The 22949-nt window shown below is 36.2% G+C and overlaps 2 protein-coding genes across 18 annotated transcripts; one reads left to right on the top strand and one right to left on the bottom strand.

The window, feature by feature from the left end:
- Window positions 1-204: 204 nt before the first annotated feature.
- On the top strand, window positions 205-6360 carry ORG4 (OBP3-responsive protein 4 (ORG4)). Of its 11 annotated transcripts, none has more exons than XM_088864234.1 (6): window positions 226-355; window positions 2020-2064; window positions 2166-2359; window positions 2422-2574; window positions 4650-4825; window positions 6057-6360. In XM_088864234.1, the coding sequence occupies exons 3-6, from the start codon at window positions 2228-2230 to the stop codon at window positions 6160-6162; spliced, it is 567 nt and encodes a 188-aa protein (XP_088720360.1). In that variant the 5' UTR covers window positions 226-355; window positions 2020-2064; window positions 2166-2227; the 3' UTR covers window positions 6163-6360. The 11 variants fall into 11 exon arrangements, with proteins under 11 accessions (XP_006849686.1, XP_088720358.1, XP_088720363.1 ...); XM_088864235.1 differs by having other exon boundaries at window positions 257-355; window positions 2023-2064; XM_006849623.3 differs by lacking the exon at window positions 2020-2064 and having other exon boundaries at window positions 205-355; window positions 2172-2359; window positions 6066-6360.
- A 3719-nt stretch (window positions 6361-10079) lies between these two features.
- On the bottom strand, window positions 10080-22458 carry LOC18439460 (Leucine-rich receptor-like protein kinase family protein). Of its 7 annotated transcripts, none has more exons than XR_016053736.1 (27): window positions 22187-22458; window positions 21234-21372; window positions 20436-20507; window positions 20255-20326; window positions 19507-19578; window positions 19339-19410; window positions 19156-19227; window positions 18933-19004; window positions 18776-18847; window positions 17979-18047; window positions 17784-17855; window positions 17459-17530; window positions 16955-17026; window positions 16793-16864; window positions 16529-16600; window positions 16354-16425; window positions 15224-15295; window positions 15086-15157; window positions 14926-14997; window positions 14730-14801; window positions 14198-14266; window positions 13886-13957; window positions 13715-13805; window positions 13045-13173; window positions 12208-12552; window positions 11314-11752; window positions 10080-10620 (listed from the first exon to the last, which is right to left on the bottom strand). XR_016053736.1 is itself a non-coding variant. In XM_020670369.2 (27 exons), the coding sequence occupies exons 1-27, from the start codon at window positions 22317-22319 to the stop codon at window positions 10234-10236; spliced, it is 3012 nt and encodes a 1003-aa protein (XP_020526028.1). In that variant the 5' UTR covers window positions 22320-22458; the 3' UTR covers window positions 10080-10233. The 7 variants fall into 7 exon arrangements, 3 of the variants coding, with proteins under 3 accessions (XP_020526028.1, XP_088720354.1, XP_088720355.1); XR_016053735.1 differs by having other exon boundaries at window positions 11314-11684; XR_016053734.1 differs by having other exon boundaries at window positions 13715-13788.
- Between the last annotated feature and the right edge of the window lie 491 nt (window positions 22459-22949).

Genomic DNA, 22949 nt, shown 5'->3' with positions numbered 1-22949 from the left:
ATCTATCTATTTTATATTATTTTTTTAAAAAAAAAGTTTATAATGATAAAAAGTATAGACCTATTAAACTTGAGTTAAACATAATGTATAAAAAAAATAATTAAAATACACTTTATGTTCTAAAAAATGAGACTTGAGGGTAAAATATCAAATATACAACACTATTTTAAAATATTAAAATAAATTTCCCTAGTTTTTAACTACACAGAATGATCACGCTCGAACATTTTATACGGGGGAACATTGTATATGGTCCACCTACTTTTGCCTGCGAAAATGACACCGTTTTTAAGCGAGTGATGCCCTAGCCCGCCATTGCCACTACTCTGAAAGATTCAGAATCTATCATTTAATGGTGCGTATTCGCCATTCTTTTCATTTCAAATGCACGATTCCAGCCCTAGAAAAGCTCAAATTTCCATCTTTTATTCTTTCAATTTTGTGTTTGATGAGACTGTGGAGGTTTATTTAGTGTTATTTTATTCTTTTGCGATGCGTGATATTCATTGGAATTTGATCCATGTATACCTAAACTCATCCGAAATTCTCTTCTTCAACTGTTTCAATGGACTTTGAGCTGTTTCTTGTCGATATTTATGCAAATGCAATTTTTGGTCAAAACCCTAGGGCTAGTTTGAACCATGCCATGGATGATGTCCATCTGATATTAATTCTGGTTAATTTTTGTATACTTTGTCCAGAAGGTGTGTTTCTACCATGTATGCATCTTTAAATTCTGTTCATGTATGTGTTGGTGTATGTATTATGTATGTTGGTGCGCGTGCATATGTATGTATGTAGCTTCACGCGTGCACGCTCATATGTATGTATGTGCGTGCCTGATATGATATGCAGGTAGGTATGCACGCATTAAGTATATGAATGTTTATATGCTATGTACGTATGTATATGTGTGGGCGTATGTATGTGCGTATGCATGCGTGTATGTATGTATGTATGCATGCATGTATGTGAGTATATGTGTGTATATGTATGTATGTATATATGTACGTGCCTACTTTGATATGCATGTATTAAGTAAAACTTCGAAATTCATAAAAAACTTCAAGCATTGAATTCACATAATATTTAGTTCAAATATTTGGTTGTCTGGAAAATTGAAATTATATTAAGTGTTTACAATTCTAAGATTTTTAGATTTAATAAACTCATCTAGTGCATTGGTTTTCAACCTATTTGAATTTTGAAGCTTACAGAATCATATAAATTAGTATATGATAGCCAATCAACACAAATTAATTTAACTTGCTGCATAGACATCTAAATAGAAAGACATAACACATGGTAGAGTTTGACAATGGTGATTTCTGATGTTAATATCAAGTAATGCATCCAATCTACTGACACTGAAATATCAATTGTGCATCTTGAGGCAGTTATTTAATGGCTAGACTAGCTGCTTTTCTTCTGTTTTAGACTTCCAAATGATTTATTGAAAAAATTACTTGTCTAATATCACATATCTTGTTGCTACAGCATATTCATCATTAAATATGAAACCATACAGTTTATCCTCTCAAATCAGAACAGGTTGTATGCAGCCAAGGATAATGGATGCTCCATTTGTGACCTTGTTATAAAATCTTTGTGGTTTGCTAGCTTGTAAGCCTGCATGTTTTCTAGTTGTGAGCAAGCATGTTTTCAGGTTTTATTTTATTTGGTTTTGTTGTGCCCTTGCAAAACTAGTTTGGCCATTCCTTTCTTGGCCAATTTTATAGAATCGGATATCTTTTATTTCTTCTGGCGATGTAAGTCCAATTCCATGAAATTTCCTTTTTTAGATCGACCAATGGATAGGGAATTCCAATTTCATGATTGGTGATTCATATTGGTTTCTGTATTATTATGAAGTGCTCTGTGGATCATTCTATCAGCTTCTCTATTGGTGCTCGCTTTTTGCTTTGGCTAGGCTTTGTTGGTACTACTATCGTATAAGTGAAACTAGAGGAAAATTTTCATCTCTCTTATTTATTGTAATCGAGTGTTTACTTCATGCAGCAGTGGCACATCACCTCATGCTTTCACTTCTATAATGAAAATCAAGGACTATTTCTGAGACTATGTTCTTATTTCTGCATTTAATTTTCTCATGGAGATTAATGGCAAAACAGAGTGACTGCGGATTTTTATTGGGGATTTATTAGATGCAGGGTTTATCGAAGCCTATTTTCAGGATAGAGTTTTAGTTTCTAGACTTCCAGAATCAATGGCTTCAGATTCCTATGATGAAGAAGTTGCATCTTGGGAAGATCTTTACAACATAAACTACGTCCCCTCAGACCTCTTATTGAAGTTCAGGAAATTAATTGGAGGTTATCGTGTTGGTTTCAATTTTGAGGTAATTTTTTGACATGGTCCCTTTACGTCGTTTGTTCATTGAACTCATTCTTTCTCTATCAGTTCTATAATTTCCAGTTCGGCGAGTACCATACAAAACTAGTTTTGAAGCCTTTAATGCCTGAAAGAAGGTGGAAATTTATATATGAACCCGAGCATGGTGATGTAAGATTGCTTACAAAGAAGATTCCAGTTACTCGATATCTTAATCTTCAGGTTTGAGTGCTTCCTTTTCTTTTTCTTTTGTTTTTCTGATTAGATATTTGTATGCCTCTTGTATCTTGCAATATTCCAACTTTTGGACTCTTGTCCTTCTTATTACATTCATATTGATTGACCAGTTTAGCATGTTATCTATATGCTTACAAAGCATGTAATGACAAAAATTTTGTATTTCTATTTCTATAATCATCAACAAATGCATTGAAATCAATCACTAGAGTTTTGCAGTCCCTCCTTTACCAAGGAGAACTCATACATTCACAATTATGGGAGGCATAATGTACAACAAAATCACTTCACTGGAATATCTAGCATTGAACTTCTGCATCATGTAGCTTTGGAGCAAACCTACTTCATTTGTTGGAAATACTATTCAAGAGACTCTTGTCAGGCATCAATCTCTCATTCTGCTACTATCCAAAGCTGCTGAATCTTCATGGTTCATTCATTTAGATTTTAGCTTTATTTTTATTTTTGTCATAATCCATGTTGGTAGGCGTGTGATTGCTCTTGCTCTTCTCACAATGTATATTGGTTCGGTCATGTATGAGAATTTACCAATTTGTTTGCTTGCCCCACTCCAAAAGCAACTCCTCATCGTAATTATCCAACTAGAATATAACCAAGGGGTTATTTAGTTTCTTCGGAATATTTCAATGAGGTAATTTGTTGATCGCCAAATAATTTGTCTTTCTTGTGAAATGTTAGGAGAATTTCAATGAAAAAAGGAGTACTAACAAATTACTATGAAAAAAGAGAAATAGCAAGTGTTTGAGCTAGTTGAAGAATTTTACTTTTCCTATTTTTTGCTGACAGCAGCAGGAAGGGATTTGGTTCTCTTGTTGGGATTCTTAGTTTAGATTCTGAAAATTTGGGATAAGATGGACATGTTATGGTCTATTTTCTTTCTTGATGTTTAGGTCTGTAATATTGTTTTTGTGCATCTTAAGAATTTTGGCCATATTTTCCGGTAACGACTGGTTCACAGCCTTTGAGACTTTAGTCAATGGAAAGTTGATGAGACTTCAGTCAATGGAAAGTTGATAACATTATCAATATGCAAACTGTTGCATGTGTTTTTTTTCCCTTTCCTGTTGAAATAAGGGATTGTATACTATAAGACCCTATAACTTTGGAACAAGAATGTCACAATTGATCCTAGCCATCAAATGTCAAATCAGATAGCTAGTAGTACATTACAAAGTTCAAGAACTTTTTTTTGGACTTAGAGCTTGATAAATGAAACATTCTTAGCCTTGTGGTTTCAAATCTAAGAAACAGAAATGATTGTGACCTTGTACAAAAGATAAATGGTCTTATTGTATACATTTCGTTGAAATAAAGGTTGCCTTTTATTTACATGTAAGGAGCCGTAAACATAAAGTCAAGAATGGCGTTCCACATGTTGGGCACTCTATACATCATAAAAATGGGTGCTTTTATCAGCATTCTATACATCCAAAAATGGGGTGAGACTTCTCACGTGAAATAAAATAAAATAGGTGGGCTAATGCCTTAACATAAAATCTCACGCTCCATTTCCACCATTAACATATCAAAAAATAAAATAAAATAAAGAAAAATTATTACACCAAAAGTCAATGAATGGGAACCTTGCTTGAGAAGTTGCCAAAAACGTCCCAGTGTCTCTCCCCATGATGCAGTGCTATCCTTAACGAGTGTGTCAACTGTGGCATTGGCCTTCCACCTGTCTGTTAGGAGGTAAAAGAAATTGACTGAGGCCTGTCTTTCACTGAAATGGTACATGTGGGCAAGAAGGCTGTGGAACTTGGGTGGGAGGTGGAAACAGGCTAAGAATCGCACATGGGGCTTTAAGTTAACAAACTTAGCTCAGATACTGAAAGTGTAGGGACAGTTAGCCTTGCACATGTCAATCCTCCTAGACTAGTTATTCTCACCTCAATCTTAGAAAATCACCTTTCTTGAAGGTGAGGAAGGAACCATGTAAAGCATTTGTTTTTACTTGAGATTGATTATTAAATCTTCTTGCTTTTGTTGTTTTTAAACTTTTTATTGATGCGAGTTAGTTATTGAATGTGATATTCCAGGTTGGTATAGGCCACAGTTTTCACTTCCATACCACTGGTTGGAAATGGAAGCTCTCTACATGCTTGGGTGGAGATGGTATTTCTCAGATTAGGAACAAGAGTTCAGTTAGCATCTTCCCTGGATTTGATGTTCGGATTGGTTGGAAGGCAGAATACATTCTTCCTGAGATTCATGGGTGAGTTTTTCAAAGTGCATGCAAACAATAATCTAACAAAGTCTGGTATTGTATCTCAAAGTCAGTGGATACCATAATGCGATGGAGTATAGTATACATTATATAGTGCTTCATTGTGGAACCTACCATCCCTTCCTAAGAATGTACAGTGGAGATTAATTGTGGTGGGTCCTACTAGAACTGTACTGGAACATGCATTTAGGTAGAATCAATCTCCACCATCCATCATAAGGAATGAATGATGGATGTTGGAGTGTTGTGATTAAGGTAGAGTTACCCCAGCTTCCTTGTCTTAAATTTTCTTTAGTTTCACTCGTTCTAGCAGTAATAATAAGAAATGTATACAACGAGACCATTTACCTTTAATATAAGGTCATAAAAATCATTGGATATGAAATCATATGGTTGGGAATGTGTTATTGAAATCATATGGTTGGGAATGTGTTATTGACTGGGCACAAAGTTTAAAATAAAATTTCTTGAATATTGTGATACACTTCAATCTATTAGATTTCACATCCGGTAGCTAGAAAATTGTGACGATCTCGTGCCAAAAATAAATGGTCTCATAGTATACAATCCCATAATAATATTATTACAAAAAAAGTATGCAATAAGACCATTTACCTTTGCCACAAAGATGCCACAGTTACATTTGGACATTAGTATGAAATCAAGAGATTGGAAGTGTGCAATTGACCTTGCTCAAATTTCAAAAATAGATTTTCGAACTTTGTGAAATTATCGTATAACATATGATGGCTAAGGATGATTGTGAGCGCCTTGTGACAAAGGTAGATGGCCTTACACCATACAATCCTATATATTATTATTATTATTATTGTCTATGGTTACCACTGTTTCAAAAGCGGACTGCCCAATGCCTAGGCGGATATCCCTAGGCGTCGGCTTGAACCCGTCTAGGCGGCTACCCAGGGCTTGTGCTCCACCCAGAGGCAGAAATGCAAGGGTTTTTTGGGTCATTTTTTTAATAATAAAAGAACAAAATTGTGGGTTTTAGGTTCATTTAAAACCTAAAATCCATTAGACTTAAAGAGAGAAAACCCAAAAAAAAAAAAAAAATTCTATTGGGTCGTTAAAGTTCTAGGGGTCCAGGACCGCCTAGGTGCCACCTAGTGCTTTTTGAAACTGGTTAGAAACTTTTTTTTTAATGAGGAAGTAAGCCAGCCCCTTATTTATCTTCTTAAGTTGAATATTTATGGTGAAAAAGCTTGTGCAGCTCTGTAGGAACAGGAGAATCTGTGATAAACATGAACTATGGACGCTTGCATGCATCCCTAGATAGAGTGGAGGCCATTTTAACCCACTCCACATAGAGAGCGGTTTTGGACTATCAGGTTTGGTAAACGAGATGACTGTAAATGTGTTGGGAATGTAAAATTAAATCTATTGTTCTATTTAATTCATTTCCAATTGTTCTATTGTAACTTATGGCTTTATGACATTTTAGCAAGACTTAGTGTTAGCTCATGTAATGGTAGAAATGTAGTGATTTAGTCAATTTATCTTTATCATTTCAAGTGTTATTTGGATTGGACCGGTTACTGAACCTGTGAGAGGTTTGGTCTAATCAAAACTTGTCTGATCATTGGTCGAACAAATATTTTTAGAAAAAAAATACGAGAAAAATAGAAATAATAACTTAAAATTATATATGTAAAACAAATTGTCCAACTTTATTGAGTGGTTGAACTGATCAGAACCGGTTAGTCCGAGTGGTCAAAACTGGTTTAACATTGGTTTTAACTTATATTTTACCGAACTTAGTTTTTTATTTGGAACAAATTGTTTAAGGCACCAGTGTGGTTGGATTTGCCGATCCGGCCCTTTCTTGATGCCTACCGTAGTTTCTAAATATTTGACTAAGGTCACCCTCACTTGCAGAAAGTGTAGAAGTTGGGCATTGTAGTTGCCCCATTTTTTAGGTAGAATGTTATATGCAAATTCTTATACAAGCTATTGTGAGACAAGTAAAGGGCGTGGTTTGCATGAGGTTGCAACCTTAAACCATCAAATTCAGGCGCACCTCTAAATTTTATTATAACAAGTAATTGTGGTGTAAAAAATTGGCTCAAAAATCTATTTTCATCTCTACTTGTAAAATTTTAAACTTCAAAAATTGTTCAAATAAAGTAGATTTATAAACATATGAAAATCTTGAAAATGGATGGTCCAGATAATGTGTTGCAAGATGCATTATTTTAGGGATTCGAATTTTTTTTTTTTTTTTTGATGTTCATACATCTCGATGTCCAGATGATCAATTAGAGGGCTTCTCAATGTTAAAATGGCATTTTCCAATGAATTTTTTAGGTACACTTTAATACTGCATTTTAAGGTTACAACCTTACAAAAAAACCTTTTTCCAAATGTAAATGCTCGCTCCACCCATATCCTTCAACATCTGCTTATTTAGGGTATCACTTTCTTCATGGGTAAGGCGATCTTTTGAGTATTTGGTTTGGGTTTGGGTGAAGGTGAATGGTCTATAATACTTAGTTTTGGCTTCACTAAATGGGGATCTTCCACAATTTTTTTTTGGATGTTTTGAAAATTTTATCTAAACAAAATCAAGTAAATTAAGCTAAACGAAGTAAATCTTGTGTGATAAAATTACCCGTTGAAATTGGATTGTGTTTCGAGCAAACGATTAATCTCACATATTCCCCCCAATGTAATCAGCATAATTGCAATGCACGTACTATAGGATTTGGTAATGCTCAGCTATTCGAAAAGTCGGCTTGGGCCGACTACTCGACCCCTGCCCTAGCGGAATACACCTCCTGAATCCAGTACTATAGCAACTGACAACCGTTAAAAAAAATATAAAGAAATCCCAAAGAATCGGAAAATTATATTCAAAGTAAAATTAAACAAAACACAATTAATTGTGGTTAAAAAATTGGCGTAAGAATAGATTTTAAAAAATGACTTTATAATAGGGGGTATTTTTGAAAGTTTTCAAAAAATGGGAAAATATAAAAATAAATATTGACGGTCATAATACTTTTCCAATTTTCGTCAAAATGATAGAAAATAAATAAATATGCTACAAATATATTTCTTACTTTTTGAGAATTTTTTAAAGATATTTTAAAATCCTCGCGAGCTAGGCAAAGGGCCCGAGCCAGAGTTATTTAGCCAATTATTTTTACTTTTCAAACACTGGAATTGCGACTAGCGCTGCACTCTACAGCTTACGTTATGGGTAAACAATTATTATAAAAAAACAACAATGCAAATCAAGAGGGATTGTCAACAAAAAGATTATTTATTTTTTGTACATAGAAATCACAATCATTATTGTCTTTTAAATTTCAAAATATGTGATTGTAAGAGTGTCATTGAATAGATACAAAGTTTCACAAAAAAGCCCTTCAGATTTCGTGACTCATCCCAAATCATTTAATTTGACATGGAATGGTCGTGACCTCGATGTTTAAAAGCTAAATGACATCTTTATAAACAATCTCGAATCAAGGTACGCACTTGTTGTGGCCTACCACTTGCAACATCTAAACGTATTTAGGGGTGGCTAGGTGGCTTAGCCTTAAAAAAATAGGCCTATGCCTCAAAATGTGGCCTAAGTCAGCCAGGCCGGTTTTTTTCTATATTTTTGCATTTAATTTTTGTTTTATTTTATATGGCCTGGCCTGGTCTTGATAAGCTTAGGGCTAGTACTAGGTCATGGCCTCTTTGGCCCGATCAAGGGTAGGCCGGGCATGGCTTGCCTTATGGGGACCAAGGCCGGGCTAGGTCCAGCCTGGCCCGACATGACGCCAACCCTAATTGTATTTGACCCCCGACCCCAAAACCCACCACCCCCCAGTCTACCCATCTCAAAAATCAAGACAATGTCCAACACAACTTCCCACTCCACCTATCTCAAAGATCAAGACAATGTCCAACACAACTTGAATGGTGTAGATATCAATGTCCACACAACAAAGTCCTAACTCATAAATACGAAGCCCATAATTAAAAGGGTGCGGTTTCTATAAGGCTGCAACCTTAAACAATTCAATTAAGGCGCACCTTCAAATTTTATCATAACATGTAATTTTGTTGTAAAAAATTCTTAGAACTATCTTAAAATCTATTTTCATAACTAATTAAAATTTTAAATTCCAAAAATAGTTAAAATCAATTGGATCTATAAATAAACATACGAAAATATTGAAAGTGGACGGTCTAAAAAATGTGTTGCGAGATACACTATTTTTGAGATTCAAAAAGTCTGCTTTTTTTCATGTTCATATATCTCGACGTCGAGATGATCGATTAGAGGGTTTTTCAATATTAAAACAATATTTCCAAAAGATTTTTGATGTGCACATGCACATTTTAAGGTTGCAACCTTATATAAACTTTTTTTCCCTAATTAAAAAGGAGAGCTTCCCATTTCTTCTTTTTGTTGCAGACCCTACTTCATGAGAGGTATTCATGAGCAAGCTCTGGGGACCTGCATTTAGGTGCTATTGCAGTATGAACGTAAAAGAGAAAAAACATTTGCAGTATTAACGTAAAATAGAAAAAACAAAAGAACTGCCAAACAAAGTAATTTATTGATCAACCATTCATTAGAAGACGCCCTAAACTTGGCAAATACAATCCACATTAAGTTTTATAACTAACTGTGATTCACTTGTGCAAAATTTTATACTACAATGCACCACAATACCCATTCGTGGAATGGCATGACCATGTGAACAACCAGAAAAGCACTTACGGACAGTTGACAGCGTCAGACTCTCACATATAATTTATATGAGACAATATATTTACAGAGAGAGAGTGTGCGCGTACATAGTCCACATTCAACAGAGATTGTATAATCTCAAAAATGAGAGAGAGAGAGCTATATAGTCCACCTCCAAGAGAGAGAGAGTACAGTCTCACTCACATCTGAGAGAGATTATTGGCTCCACATCCAAGAGAGAGAGTATAGTCTCACTCCCATTTGAGAGAGATTATATGCTCCACATCCGAGAGAGAGAGTCCACATATATAAGAACACTTGTGTATAACTAAATACAGGGTTTGGGGGGCATCATCCACTCAAACCAGGCACCTTCCTCAGATCTCGAGTCTCTTATAAATGCCTGCGGTTGCAGCATGAATTCCACATATTTTATACACTTTCTAAAGGCTTTGCGCATTTTGAGAAGAACAAAAGTGAGAGAGTAGGGGATTAAGCAAATAAGTAGACACCGATATTCTAGAAAGAGAGAGATGAAGGGTTAAACAATTGCTATTAACCACAAATCTAAACCTAGTTTCAATTGCCAACCTACAATGTCACTTATACTAAATGGGCCCTAAGTTTTACAAGGAATTTTCCCCCTCAAATTCAACATATAAATACATAAACCATTTCTCTCTCTCTCTCACCTGGTGTTTTGGGAAATTACTTCACCAAATTTGACAAAGAGGTGGCCATCAGTCGTGGTAAGGCTCGTGCACGCGATCAAATTAGGGTTCTTCAAATTCGCGTACTCGTCCATGTAAGTACGGCATGTGCTCGAGATCCCAATCAGGGGGACGCATGGTGGCGGCTGAGGAGCTTGGGGCTTTGGATCGGTGATGGATTGGGGCACGAGAGAGCCGAGCACACGTGTAACTTCGTGCATTGTTGGCCTATCAGAGGGCTGGCGTTTTGTGCACAGGAGAGCGAGCTGAAATACTTTTTTTACTGCATTCAGATCTTTGCATGTGTCAAGGATTTCAGGATCAACGGTGTCCATTACTGTGTTGGAGGCAGCCTTCGAAAGGATCTGCACAAAAATGTTGCAATTTTTACTACGATTGGTAAATGAAAAGTAGCACATTTACAATCTTTATGGGAGAAATTCAAACTTTAATTGAGCTTGAATTTTGTAGAATGGGGGATAACTGCTCAGTTATGCTGCTCTCTCTCTCTCTCATGAAATTCGGAAGCTATCAGTTTAATATTCAAGCTCAAAAGAGTTCGAAAGATAACAATAACATTTGCTACACGAGAAAATACACCAATTGCTAAAGAGAGTGAAAGACTCATTAATTTCTCTCTCTCTCTCTCTCTCTCTCTCTCTCTCTCTCTCTCTCTCTCTCTCTCTCTCTCTCTCTCTCTCTCTCTCTCTCTCTCTCTCTCTCTCACGATCAATCAAAACTGTTATAGCCAGTGTTGCAAATGTCACAACAGATCTGAACCAATAAACCATTCTTATAGTCGAATTTTCAGAAAGATCCTATGTAGTTCAGCTACATCAGCATGTGGCGCAAACTTAAAAAGAGTTGCTTCACCGAGAATTCTTACAATCAATAGACTACCACTAAATTTAAAAAACAATGAGGGTTCCTTTCCAATAATGTTCTAATATTTCATATGCCACAGCTATAGTGAAAAGTGAGTTCTATTCAGTAAATTATTCTAATAATGCAAAAACTACAACTAAATTTAACGAGAGGAAGGCATTTATAGCTCTTACCACATGGTGAAGATTAGACTCATTGTCCACAGCCTTCATTCCAGTAAGCAACTCGAGTAGCACGATCCCGTAACTATACACATCTGACTTTTCATTGAGGCGAGAGGTCCTTGCGTACTCCGGATCTATGTATCCTATAGTCCCCATCACATAGGTAGACGTGTGGGCTTTGGACCATAGTAAGCTCTTCGCTATTCCGAAGTCAGTTAGATGAGCCTCCATCTCACTGTCCAGCAAAATATTGGACGTCTTGACATCTCTATGTACTATACGAGGGTTGCAATCGTGGTGTAGGTAAGCCAAACCATGGGCTGCACCTAGTGCAATCTTTACACGTGTGACCCAGTCCAGCTTCTTCATCTTTGATGGCCCTGGTTAAAAGAGAGGATCTACTTTATAGTTCTTGTTGATATTTATTTTCTCCAAAGAGCTTTTTTCTCTGATAAAATGAACAAGAGATTGTCAAAAAAAGGTGGCTGAAATGACCGTCTAAATACCAAAGGTGCTCCAGAAATCCAAAACATGGAAATAATGCCCAGAGCAGTCGACTTCACATTGTGGTTCACATTTAGGACAAAAGGCCAGGTATACAATGATCCACAATACCATGGTGCGATCACAAGCGTCATTACAGTGCACCAAATGGATGAACTGTGATGGCTAGTGGAAGCCACCACACTACAACATGACCAATGTGCCAGGGCCGACACTTTATTCCTCATCCACCGTCCACTGATTAGAGTCCTTAGACAGTCATGACCATAGACTTTTTATGGTAAACCATATCAATATATGCATTGCCCCAGTGATCTGTAACTGAGGACTGCACTTTCAAGCAAAAAATGACATTCGTTCACAATGCACCCATGCATGTGGATTGAGAGAGAGACTTACCATGCAAAAGATCCCATAAGCTGCCATTCTCCATGTAGTCGTAGAAGAGCAGGTTGCCGCATGGGGAAAGAGAGTAACCCTGAAGACTGACCAGGTTTCGATGCTTTATGTTCCCAATGATTTCCAACTCTGTTTCGAACTCCTTCAAACTTTGAGGGAAGTGGGTGTATATCCTTTTAATTGCAACTGGCTTGCAGTTCTTGAGCACACATTTGTACACAGTGCTCGATGCACCATAACCAATAATGTACTTCTCACTTAGGTTCTCAGTCATCCTCATAATATCATCATACACATGAAGAGCCATGTTCATGTGGAGAATCACCAGCTTTGGAGCAGTAGTAACTGTAAATGTTATAAAAGATGCACATGATTCAAATAAAGTTCTTTCATCTGTGTGATTATTTTCTCTCTCATAGCTGAAGCATTTGAAGTCGGTCACTATTATTGGACTGAAATCTCATTGATTTTGGATAAAGTAACCAAAATTTAATGGATGTTGCAAACGGGGCTGAAATTGGCCTAAATGCAAATACTTCTGTGCAAAGAATGCCCCGATTATAGCCAAATTTCAGGAGAACCTTAAAATTTTATTCTCGCTTTGGATATTATAAGAACTCCAGCCAAGGAACATGAGGTGCCAAATTCCTTTCTTTCTATGAAAAAAAAGTTTGAAGATTCATTATTTTGAATGTCATTTTATTCTATTCATGATCATGAATGCACCATGAATATAAGGAATCACATGAAACAAACTTGGAGAAATAGCTTTTCTTTTTTTTTGAGAAATTTGGAGAAATAGCATTTCAACAGTTAGACTATTCTTGAAGTGTATACCTGGCTTACTCATTGATCCATCGGGGAAGGGAGCAGGTTTTTGTGGGCGGCACGCCAGAAGTAAGATTGTGAGAAGGGCGAGAAGAGACCCGAGTGAAATACCCAATATGGCCAACCTGGAGACGGAGGCTGTATATTACATGACAAAATATAATTTAGTTTCTTCCATATGCTTTGCTCTTAGTGGAATGATAAAAAATAAACTAGAGCAATTTAGGGTGAGCCTTTCAATTCAATAAGTATAATAAAAAAGCTAAAACAGAAGTGCAAAATTGTGAGCAGCAATGGAATTAGAAAGCCAAAACTCACAATCCTACTCGTGGAGAAATTGTGAAGAGTTATATGAACTGGAGAGACAGAAAAAGAGAGAGAGAGAGAGAGAGAGAGAGAGAGAGAGAGAGAGAGAGAGAGAGAGACAGAGACAGAGACAGAGAGAGGGGGGTTGTTTACAGAGAGAGGGAGAGAGAGAGATCAATGGAAAATTAAATATATTTCATTGATAATAATGAGATCAAATATGAAGAGCCTTTATTGAGAAAAATGGTAGATAAGAGAGGTATGATTGTATCAAAAGGAAATTGCGTCTTACAAAAACCATCAGAATTGGTTGAATGCAACCACAAAAAATTGGTAAATGATTATACATTTGCACTTATGTTAGTACTTTCACCTTTTGGTCGGGAATGGTAAGGATGGCAAGGAGAACCAACCCAATATCCACAAAGACCAGGGTTACCTAAGAAGCTGCAATCAGAGGAGAGCTAGTAGATCAACTAATTAAGCAATTCCAATAATATCAACACAATTTAAGAAATTCTACAAACAAAATTTAGGCTCTTACCTCTCCGGAGGAAACCTCGAGAAGTTATTACCAACAGGAATGTCCCCAACCAGGTCATTATATGATACATTTCTGTTGGACAGAAGATTTGACAATGAGAAAAAGAATACAAAATATTAAATTTTTAACAGAACTGGCTAGGATTCAGAACGTTTATTTTGAAAGCAGACTAATTTGGAGGCCAAATTTCAGCTTTAACCTATTTATTTTAAATATAAGGAAAAGAAAGAGATGAAATGTGGAAAAGCCATCGGATATTGGTGATTTGAAATGGGGAGAGAATGTAGAAATAGGACTCGTAAGTTCATTTACAGGAAAGAAAGACTCAAACAATTGCTAAGCGAGGTGATGTCCCCAGTTAAGTTGTTGTACTCTACTCTCCTGCCAAAGAATACAATAGTATATTGGGATTAAATGTAGTCAGATGAGTGAAAAATTATAATGCTACAGATAAAAAGAGGTAGGAAACTTTCCTGTGCAGGTTACCAAGTGCAGAAAACACATCAAATTTAGGATACAGGCATTCATTGATGAAGTACTAAGAGGAGATTATATATATATATAGATATATATATATATATATATATATATATATATATATATATATATATATTATAAATGAGAGAGAGAGAGATCTTGTGTACAATAACACACGCATAAACACACTCACTCTTAACTGTTCCTTCCCAAATGGCTCCAAATGTATATATATATATATATATATATATATAGAGAGAGAGAGAGAGAGAGAGAGAGAGAGAGAGAGAGAGAGAGAATACTTCACTTCCATCTTCCAAGCTAAGCAGTGACTTTGATAGCAAATTTAACATGTAAAGGAACTCACAGAGAGATCAAGTCCTGCAGCTGACTGAGTTCTTGTGGGATCCGGCCAAAGAGGTCATTACTTGATACATCTCTGGAGAAGAAAGGGAAGGCTGATGTTATAGTTCAATTCAGTACATTCATTGAAATACCATTCTAAAAATAAACATTCAAAAACCCCAGACCATGTTTAGGAATTTGAAACAACGGATCCTTACATATCCAGAACACTCCTTAGATTTCCAAACTCCAAGGGAATAAATCCAACCAACCGATTTCTACTCAAATTTCTGGAAAGCAAAGGTAAAATTCATTCAAAGAATTAGCAAAGGTGATCCTTCAGGATAAAAACATGGAATTTTGGAGTGCAAGACTTACAATTTGAGCAGGTGTTCCAAGTCACCAATCGACGATGGAATAGAACCACTGATTTTGTTGCTAGAGATGTCCCTGTAAAGTGTAAAGATGAGTAAACGAAGGAGAGAAGTGGAATACTTCCAGCGTCTAAAGACTTACAGGGTGTCCAGATTACTGATTCTGGACAACTCAATGGGAATAACACCCTTGAGGTTGTTCATTGACAGGTTCCTGTTTAAAATCCAACGAAAATAAACTACAATGTAAGCAAAAGAATTGCCAAAACTAAAACAATAATTAACGAGTAAAAAAAAAACAATGCATGAAAAACAGACATTGAGACATTCTTCACATTACTTTTCACCCAACAGTGCCGTCTATTCAAGTTACTGAAATAAGACAGGTTCTCAAAACTTCGGATCGGTCCAAATTATTTTACAAATTACCCAACTGCATGGACCACCACTCCAGGCTCAAACTGACTAATACTATTCCAGATCACTCCACCCCATGCTCCCTTTCTCTTGGATGGCTACTGTTGGGGACTAGAAACTTCAAGTAGCCACTGGCCCCTCCCTCCATCCCAGCCTCCCTGTGTGTGTGTGTGTGTGCAACATAGATGGTGGGAACCAGAACTTCAAAGCTGTTGCTTGTCCTGATTCTCAACCCCAAAGCGACTCCCTGCCCCCACCATCGGAAACCCCCCTACTTCAAGTACATCATAACCATCAATAGATTCTTTGGGTCTGGTGCGCACAAAGGAATCCTTTCTGTCATTTATTTCAATGCGCAGAGAGACTGGGGTTACAGGTACTCTCATGACTCGAATAAAATTACAAGTTTTTTGCGTCCTTAGCTAGAGTACTTAAGAAAATTTCTACTTTACCAATTTGAGCAGCCCATGCATAAGGAGATGTAAGGGATTTCAAACCAAATAAACATTATGTTCTATTATGGGAAGCAAATAGCGTATATTCCGGATTCATGAGAAGTTTTGGCAAAATTTTACATTGGCTGCCTACCTAACACAACATACCCCTTTTACCTAGGCTTGGGATGTGGGTTAAGGGAAAGTTTAAGGTCCTCACTCTTCTTAGACCAGTCATTTACAATCTTCACATTTCAAAAGAAATTACAAATCTTGTATAAATTATGAAAAATGCTTTACTTTCCACCAAAATTTCTGCTTATAACTCATGAATTAATTATTTATAGATTTTTAAGAGAAGTAGCTTATGCAACAATCCTTGGTGTCAACAATAAAATTCACACGAGCAAGAACAACTCACAAGTATGTCATGCTCTCAAGCCTTTCAAATGCCGGAGGGATAGTTCCATTCAATCTATTGTTGTGCACATTGCTGCAAGGAAAACACTAATTCAGAAACACTGTGAAAACAGAGACTTAAAATACAAAACAGAGAACGAAAATGCCGACAAAGAGAAGTACAGTCAATATCTTACAGGCTATTAAGATTCACACAGGAGCTCAAATTTTCTGGAATGGGTCCTTCAAGATAATTATTTGCTAGATTTCTGCAAAATTTATCCATTACATGTTGGCATAAATGTAAAAAAATTCAATTCGACAACATTATGGACATATCTATCAATCGATTATAGTTATGATACACATGCATCACTCTTGGTACCCTTTTATTCAACCAGTCATGGAAAAAGAAAAAATGGATGGAAACAGAGTTAGAGGGAGCTTTAAATCAAACCTACAGGTCAAATAACTCCGTCAGCTTCCCAAGTTCAGATGGAATCTGCCCAGTTAGTTGATTATCGTTAAGTTCCCTGTGCATTAGTACATTAAATTAGCAATTAATCCCAAATTCCCATTGGTCAAAATTGAGGCAGATAATCAGTAGAAGTAAGGGTACACACAGATAGTGAAGCTTCGTCATGTTACCCAATTCTGGGGGAATAGGCCCCGTCAGCTTGTTTCCATGCAAATACCTGGATGTTCAAAGAATGGTGGCCCTTGTTAATTGCTTTCATTTTCCATATTCGCAAAACAGATTGATATTTGAAAAACCCAATGGTCAACTCAACTCACAAATAAGCCATCTTTTTTAACATGATTAGATAGCACACAGGTTCAACATAAATGAGATTTTCTGAGTAATGATCATATAGCTAGAATCAACTTGATTCAGAATTTTTTTTTGTTTGGAGTACGAAAAATTATTTCAGGCATTGCTTAGTCACACAAGAAAGGAAAAGAAAATAAGGCTTACTACTCTATGAAACATCAAAAGTCACAAGAAAGAAACCGTGTAATCCATAGTGAAAGGCACACCAAAAAAATTTCCAATATTTAATACAGAAGAAGCAAGTTAACGAACAAGCTCCTCGTATCAAGAAAAGGATGTGTAGAGTTTAACTTACAATTTTTCTGTATAAGTCAAATTGCCTAAAATTGGAGGAATCGGCCCACTCAAAAGGTTGCAGCTCAAATCTCTGCAACAAAATCATGGAAAAAGGAGTTGCATCTCAATTTTGAAAAAAAATGCTAGAGAAAATATATGAAATGATCCATATCGTTCACTCACCCTTTAGTATAATTTGCTTAACCCTTAATGATGGAGATAAAAAAAAAAACTGTTGTTTTTATCATTCATTATTCAAGAACAACTCAACAGTCCAATTGTTTAATCCCTTCCATCCAAGGAGTTCGATTTGAATTTTGAAAGCGTGATTTGACAATACTTACAGTACAGCAAGTGCCTGCATCAATCCAATCACAGATGGAATTTTCCCACTCAACTGGTTTCCTTGCAAAGACCTAGATCAACAAAAAAAGGCAATTTAGTAAAAGACTCAGACCTAAACAGTCATATAGAAAAGAAGATCTATTTTGAGACTAATATAACTGCTCTATGCAGATTAAATATACTTTAGCACATACAATGTCGCAACTTGCAAAAAACCTATGTTGAATGGGATCTCTCCAGTGAGCTGATTGTAAGATAAGTCCCTGGAAGTTATAGAAACAATAGTTAAAATATCATATTTTTATTCCATGGCTATAACTAATGGCCAGCGAATATCAGAAATAATATGGAAGCATGAAAATGTACACAACAAGATACAAAAAAGAATCAAAAAATGAAAAAGAAAAAGCTAAGACTATACATTACATGGCTATTTTCAAAACAATAGGACAATTTGGATATTTAATTATTTATTTATTGGAAATAAAAACAAAGGTGTAGAAACAATGATTAGGAGATATATGAGCAATTAGGAAGACTCATTTAGTGTGCTGGAAGTTATCAAGCATAGCCAAGAGTTCAACATAACAGTGATATTTTTGTTGTTACCAAGAACAGAAAAAGATAATTTAGTCATTTCTAAAGAAATACAGGAAATGACAAAAAGGAAAATCTTGTAGTTCTCAAAAAGAAAAATTGAATAATTTGACAGTAAAGATTACAATAATTCCCATCACATGCTAACAAAATATGCAGTCATTGGTGCTCAAAAATATGGAATTTCCACATAGTACAGGTTTCTAAGAGATATTATTAGAATTCTTTACGGAGTGCATCGTAGTGTGCAACTACATTTCTTAGGCAGAGAAAAGGCACTGCAATAGATATATATCATTTACTGATCTATTCTGAAAGTTGATAACAACTCAGTCAATCAAAACAAAAAACCAGTCAAGATTGATTGTAAAAATATATATTTATATATACATACAGAACTTGAAACCCCGTACAGTTGCCAATGTTCTCAGGAATGCTCCCGGTCAAGCTATTATTCCTCACATCACTGCAAAAGAGAAGAATTATAAAATAGAAAGGTCAGAGTTTGCCCCATGAATTTGACCAGAAGCCCATAGAGATTAAGAACTTACAAATACCATAGACCAGTTAACTGGCATATGTCGGGAGAAAGAGTTCCAACAAAGTTGTTTCCTCGCAAACCCCTACATTGTGGAATAATGCACAAATAACCATCAATCTCCAGTTAGAAATGCAAAATCCACAAATATCTCTCTCGAGAGTAGCAAGCATAATTATTCAGATAGAAAAAAGGAAATGCAGAGATGAATTATAGAGGAGAAGAGGGAATAGTACAAGAATTGTAGCACTTCATTCCAGTATATGAGCCTTGGTATTTCTCCACTTAGATTATTTTGGGCCAGGTCCCTGGAAAAGTAATTAAGCTAAATTAGTCCCAAATAAATATGAATGATACTTGCAATCCATTAGGTTTCAATGTCCAGATTGTTCTGGATGCATGCCTTCAAACATACATACAATATTTTCAGATTTGGGAGCTGAGACAATGTTGAAGGTATGGGTCCCATCAACTGATTATTCTTGAGTATTCTGCAGATACAAATGAGCACGTCAGACTATTCAGAAACATTGCACATATTAGTAGAAAATCGTACTCCTGTATTTAAGAAAAAGTAAATGACTTACAGGTATTCCAACTGCTTTAATTTGGAGATGGAAAATGGAATATCCCCATAGATGTCATTGAAAGAAAGGTCTCTGAGACAGCACCAACAACAGTAATTAAAAGAGTTACATTTATGTTTAAGAACTAGAAACTGCAGTCTTCTTTTTTTTATGCTGTTAACTGTAGAAATTGCAGTCTTTACATGGAATTATTTCATGAATACTACCACCAGATGATGCATTGACAGAACCTACAAAAGATAAACATAAAAAGAATAGAAAATAAAAAGGAAAGAAAAAGTGAAAGTGTATAACAGCCTTAAACACAAAACCCTGGAACAAATCTATAATTTTTCTTGATAATTAGAATAAACATGGAATTAAAGAGGTTAAACAGTCAATATAGTGGATTTTGTCCATCTAAAATATTGTAAAAGAAATACCAGGTTCTATTGATATTGTTTAATTTTATCATCTATTTCACTATTGTACGCTAAAATACACACAAACAAGACTTAGACATTGACAAGGCATGTCAAATTTAATAAACTTTGATTTCATTATTCTTGACTTTACATTCTTATTGCTAAACCTGACAACCCTTCATAATGAAATGAACCTCACTATGTTATTAATTTTACATGTCCTTGATGGCATGCTGAGAGCGTGAATAAGATTAATAATCGCGCATATTGTAAGAAAATCAATACCCATAATACATGATGCAATATAATTTTCTACATTTCTTTCACAAGTCATTAGAACTTACAAACTTGTCAAAGAAGAACATCCACCAATCTCATCTGGAATCTGCCCCAACAAATGGTTTCCTCTCAGGTCACTGCACAAAGATACCAAAACATAAGAAGAATATAAATTTTAGGCAGGCAGAAAATCAGTAGCTGGGTTCAAATCAAAGCTCAAACAAACATCGAAGTTGAGAGATGTACATAGAGAGAAGGCCTTTCAAGTTTCCAATTGCCGGAGAAATTTCTCCATCAAGATTCAACCCCGAGAGATTGCTGCATTTATTAACGACAACTTAATTATACAGTTCAAGAACCAAGTACAAGCATGCATCATGGGGGAAAAAATTATGTCTATTTAAGACCTCAGTGTTTTGATTATTAGTTGATGGTTGTCTTAGATAAAAGAAATCAAAAGTGATCATCCTTTGAAATGGCTATAGTGGAGAATCAGGATAAGTGATTGATGAAATTATGGAATAAGCCTGGGAGCTTCCAGGAGTGGTAAGTGATTCAAAACTACTGAAAAAAAATTGGCCAACATTAATGCATACTTTAATTTATTTGCATTGAGATAAATAGTGGGTTTTCTAAGAGTGATTTAAGCCACCACAAACTTTAAAACTTGGCATGTAAAATGATGCAAAAGTACACTGTTTTATAATATTTTTATAGTTTTAGTTTTCGCATTAAATAATAGATTGTTAGGAAAATCCACAATAATTAGGGAACGATAATAGAGCTTTAAAGGAACAGCTCCTGATTCTCTACAAATAATGCCTCACAAGATAGTTCTCAGTACATAAGTTGCACACACGGTTCAGAGACAGGTTTAACACTCAGGTAACATAGATACCATACAGGTTAAGATCTCAGGATTCTCAGAAACATGAGCTGTGATGAATTTTCTCTGAGTGCAACAAAATGTATGGAAGGTTATACCTAGTTAGAGAGAAAAAGAGAGACTGCTGTAATAAAAAAGATGGAGATGATAATATTTACAGGGACACCACGTCAAAAGTCATATTGTCACAAGTAATTCCCCTCCATGAGCAGTATTCGGAAGATGAAGCCCCCGTCCAGTCATACAAGACATTGTCCACATCACGAAAGGCTTTCTTGATTTCCAAGAGTGTTGCCCCTGAGAAAACAGGCAATACTTCTCAGAAGTGTCCAATTGTTCATTATAATCGGTGATAAATTGAATATTTTCAATCAACTTAGACCTCTATCTCTCCCTCTTAATCAGTGATAAATTGAATATTTTCAATCAACTTGGACCTCTCTCTCTCTCTCTCTCTCTCTCTCTCTCTCTCTCTCTCTCTCTCTCTCTCTCTCTCTCTCTCTCTCTCTCTCTCTCTCTCTCTCTCTCTCAAAGTCACTGAATCCTAGCTTTCAGTGAAGGATCCTTCGCAACCACGTCCATGAGAGAGTCCTTCCATTTTTCTGAAAACTTTCATAAGAACTTCCTTGTGCTAGGCTAGAAGTAAGAACACAACAGTATAGAAGAAGCACAGCACAGAAATGCTGACATAAAAGTTGTGAACAGTGTGAACAAAATAAACTAAGTGATCTATGCAATTTTCCAGAAAACTATCCCAGAACAGGAACAAATTTTACAAGCAGAGGAAGTTAAAGACTAGAGAAGCTCGCTTAGGAGCTCAAAATGCTCAAACTTCTTCAAGCATTATACAGATAAGGAAGCACTCCATTGAAACGCGTTGAACTAAACTAACATTTTCAGGTAAAACCAGGAGACATGAACAAGTATAGTAAGAGGAGCGAGTGTATCCAGAAAACCTCAAGCTGCATAAATTTTTGCAAGCATTTCACTAAAGGAGAAAATCAGCGTATAGAGATGAACGTTTCCAGTAAATATAAGATGAACTGAAATTCAACTCCAAGTTTGAAGAGGGCAAAGCATTGGCCAAAAGGAAACTGCCATGAGAGCTCACCATCATCTGATTCTTCTGGGGAAACCGAGCTCAAACTGCTCAGGAAAACGAGAAGAACCACAAACCGCTCCCAACTCCTCCATTTCTGAGTTATCAAGCTCCACGCCATGGTTTCCGCTTCTTGAGAGCTCATCTTGCATCAAAAAACCGCCCTACGATACCTGGAATAGGGGGAATAAACTGCCTGCAAAACTGAACCCGCCATTAAAGCAGAGGCTAAGATAGCTAAGGCACTTCTGGCGAGGGCTCTAGCGGTTTCACACATATCAGGGCTTGCCTCTGGTCGTTCCATCACATCCATCAGCCGTTTAAATACAGGAGAGTACGTCTCTGTGTCCAGAGAGGAGCAGAGCTCTGATGCTGCAGAGGTTTGACAGAGAGAGCTTTTTAACTTTACCCTAGAAATTATTTGGAAACGAGTTATTTGGGAGATGCGAAAGTTAAAACCGTGGCTCGCCATTTTCATCTCTCTATCTCTCTCTGCAATTTCCATCGCTTTCTCTCTCTAACTCCCTCTGCAATTCCCATCTCTCTCTAACTCTTCGAATTTCGTCACTTTCTTCTCTCTCTAAAAATCTTATCTCTCCCTTCCATTTTCATCTCTCTAAAATTCTTCTTCCTCTCTCTCTGCAACTCGCTTTCAGTGTGACAATAGATAGAGCAGGCACGAATATTTATAATTGGAGGACCCGCCAATTTAGCGGGCCCGCTAAATTGAAGCCATTAGCGCGATCTTTAGCAACCCGCCTATAGTTATGAAATA

This window comes from Amborella trichopoda, chromosome 4, assembly GCF_054954075.1.
Source record: "Amborella trichopoda isolate Santa Cruz 75 chromosome 4, AtrichopodaSantaCruz75HAP2 v2.0, whole genome shotgun sequence".
Classification (NCBI taxonomy): Eukaryota; Viridiplantae; Streptophyta; class Magnoliopsida; order Amborellales; family Amborellaceae; genus Amborella; species Amborella trichopoda.
Note: the sequence above shows the minus strand (reverse complement) of the source record. Positions and strands in the feature narration are given on the sequence as shown.

Excerpts from the sequence above, each read along its gene's own strand:
- ORG4 (XM_088864230.1), top strand. The coding sequence starts at position 566 with ATGGACTTTGAGCTGTTTCTTGTCGATATTTATGCAAATGCAATTTTT. Across the intron at positions 2,360-2,421 it reads GTGTTGGTTTCAATTTTGAG|TTCTATAATTTCCAGTTCGG; the intron begins GTAATTTTTTGA and ends TTTCTCTATCAG. Across the intron at positions 2,575-4,649 it reads CTCGATATCTTAATCTTCAG|GTTGGTATAGGCCACAGTTT; the intron begins GTTTGAGTGCTT and ends GTGATATTCCAG.
- LOC18439460 (XM_020670369.2), bottom strand. The coding sequence starts at position 22,319 with ATGAGCTCTCAAGAAGCGGAAACCATGGCGTGGAGCTTGATAACTCAG. Across the intron at positions 20,508-21,233 it reads ACTTTTGACGTGGTGTCCCT|CAATCTCTCGGGGTTGAATC; the intron begins GTAAATATTATC and ends TAATAAATGCAG. Across the intron at positions 16,601-16,792 it reads CTGACGGAGTTATTTGACCT|AAATCTAGCAAATAATTATC; the intron begins GTAGGTTTGATT and ends TAAATTTTGCAG.